Source organism: Crocodylus porosus, unplaced genomic scaffold (assembly GCF_001723895.1).
Source record: "Crocodylus porosus isolate Cpor-Errol unplaced genomic scaffold, CroPor_comp1, whole genome shotgun sequence".
NCBI lineage: Eukaryota > Metazoa > Chordata > Crocodylia > Crocodylidae > Crocodylus > Crocodylus porosus.
Genome location: NW_017728947.1, coordinates 111,158,059 through 111,160,847, shown reverse-complemented (window position 1 = coordinate 111,160,847; position 2,789 = coordinate 111,158,059). Strand labels below are relative to the sequence as shown.

The following is a 2,789-nucleotide window of genomic DNA, read 5'->3' as shown; positions in this document are numbered from 1 at the left end:
GGCCGCTCCTAGGCCCCACTCCTTGACAAAGTAATACTGGGAAGTTAGTTTTTCCACATATATACTTTAAACATAAACTGACATTACTAATTGGCAGGTTCTCCAAATTAAACACAGACCCACCATTACTGCTGAAATCTAGTGAGATAATTGTATCTCCAGCAGCTGGTGCCAACAGCGTTAAACCATCTGGTTCCTGTTTGAGTTTTTCAAAGAGACTGTTGTTATTTTCCACGTCAGTCTTGTTGAATATTTTGGTCGTTTTTGTGTCAGGGCACTCCACTGGTTTCAACATGCATTCAGTTTGTCCAAGGGAGAAAATCAAGTCCTTCTGGACAATACCACTGTCAAAGACAAAAAGGAAGACTACCTTTAAAAACCACCTAACTCCTTATGGCGGATACAGAAACCATTCTGTCTGATCAATATTTTAATTTGTGTTTCACATTTTCATAAAACTAGGAGTTGTAAAAGTCACCCTTATTGCCCATTCCTCCCCTAAAACGTAATCTTCCCAACTGTGACAATATAAAAAGATAATTTTAAGTAAGCAGACAGCTGTGCTTTATAAGCAGGTGTAAATAATTAAAGAGAAGAATTATAAAACATATAAAGCTGGGGATCTTTATAAATGTTATGTATTCTAGCAGTAGTCATTACAGATTAATATACCATTTAGTGGAACAAGTTGTTAGTATTGTCTACAATTTAGCGTTCTTACAACACCTTCTTGAAAACTTGAACGTTGATTAATTAAAAAAACAAAAATGTATAAACAAGTTACCCTGAGTCTAAAGAAACGTATTAAATAACTGAAGATAAATAAATTACCCTGATAAAAGAATCTAAAAGACAGGTTATGTTTTAAGCACTGATGTTCTGTGACAACAAGCAAGCCACCACTAACAGAGGAAATTATGCTTTGAACTCTGAACAAAAAGAATCTGGACATCTCAGCTTTTGGACACTTCTGTTACTGTGGTACACAAAAGCCTGGCCATAATCTAGCCTTCATTTGCCTATTTTCCCAGCATTAATGGGAATCTTAGATATGTATTAAAAAGTCACTGTGCTTTTTTGTTGTTCCCTAACCTTGCAATAGCCAATTTTGTAAGCAAAAGTTTGACATTGAAAGGTGAGAAAAATACCAGAATGGATGAGGCCAAATTCCCTCCAACTGGTGTAAAGCGGCAGTGTATTAGAGTCTGTTTCAGTCAAAGTCTTCAACTATCTACAGCTTACCTCAATACGTAGTTTACACACACAATGCACTGTGGTTGTGAGTTCTTAGTGTTGTAGATAACAGTTGCTTGAGTTTCAACCCAAACATATCCACCTTGTTTAGCAAGCATTCTGTACTGCCCTGTGGTCACCTGCCCCTTTGTGAACACTAAAATGAAAAAAGAAAGCCAACTTTAATTTAACAACAAATATGCTTTCAAAGGAAAAATATGAAACAATTACTTTGAATTTGTATTTGCAAATTAAACATTTTCTTTCTATGGCTCTCCCGCCTTCTCTTCAGATACTTAAGTTAGAAATCCAGGTGTGTTTTTCCACTTACTGTCGTGGTGCGTTTTGGTCAGATGATCAGAATCCAGGGCATGATAGTATTCATAGACAGAGCGACCCAATAGTTCTTCTGGCTCATATCCCATCAGCTCTGTAATTCTTTAAATGGGGGGAAAAAAAAGTTAAGTGAAAGCAGATATGAATTAGTTTGGAATAATATGTTGAACAGAATTAATTTAGATATTTGTGGCTCTAGGGATACTGTTCCAAACCAGAATACATTAACAGAAACAGTGGTGTGCTTATCATAGTTTCCCTTTTGCACAAAGGTAAGTTAAGGCATCTCATCTGTTCTGTTGTTTGCCCAGCTCAAAGACGGAACACTTTCAAGTCCTAACCCAAAGTGTTTACAAGCACTCTGTTTTACTGCTATCTGGAATATTCATATTCCTTCATTTCTCATTACTTAGTTCTGATCTAAATTCTCTGGATTTTTTTTTTTAAATTTGGGCTGCTAGATAAGGTAACAAAGTAATTTAAATCAAATAAGTAAGAGATTAAATATGCCAGCAGTTTTAAATTCAAATAAAAGAGAGGCAGGAATCAGAATTTTACAAAAATTCCAATATACATTTAGAGCATCAACAAATAATTTTAAAATAAATGTTGTATTTCCTTTAACCACTAGAGGTCAATGTAAAACAAGAGCTTGACTCTGTTTAATTGCCTATTTATAGATGCTTGGTCTGTGCACAGAAACTGTGCTGCTTCAACCTAGTTAGAACAACACAGTTTTTGTATACAGACCTGTTCTGAGAAAAAAACTGTCATTAATATGCAATAGTAATTTCAATTTAATAGCAAACTGATGATGAAGCAACTGCCTAAATTACAAACTAGCTCATTAGTTAATTGTAGCTAGTCATAGTTTCATAGTTGGTAGGGCAGGAAGGGACCTGAGCAGATCATCAAGTCTGACCTCCTGCTATGGGCAGGAAAGAATGCTGGGGTCAAATGACCTTGGGTAGGTGTCTATCTAGCCTCCTTTTAAAGACCCCCCAGGGTAGGAGCAAGCATCACTTCCTTTGGAAGTTGGTTCCAGATCTTAGCTGCCCTGACTGTGAAGTAGTGCCTCCTGATGTCTAGCCTGAATCTACTCCCCGTCAACTTGTGGCCGTTATTCCTTGTTACTCCCAGTAGTGCTCAGGGGAACAGGGACTCTCCCATTGCCTGCTGGGCTCCCTTGGCCAGTTTATAGACAGCCACCAGATCCCCTC

The 2,789-nt window shown here is 37.2% G+C and overlaps 1 protein-coding gene across 2 annotated transcripts in view; it reads right to left on the bottom strand.

Moving 5' to 3' along the window:
• Nucleotides 1-2,789, bottom strand: part of HIF1A (hypoxia inducible factor 1 alpha subunit) — a 20,803-nt gene that overhangs the window by 8,059 nt on the left and 9,955 nt on the right. For both annotated transcript variants that reach the window (XM_019550932.1, XM_019550934.1), the window contains exons 7-9: nt 1,565-1,671; nt 1,243-1,390; nt 124-344 (exon numbers count right to left, since the gene is read on the bottom strand). In XM_019550932.1, the coding sequence (XP_019406477.1) occupies nt 124-344; nt 1,243-1,390; nt 1,565-1,671 (476 nt within the window). The remainder of the gene's footprint in view (nt 1-123; nt 345-1,242; nt 1,391-1,564; nt 1,672-2,789) is intronic.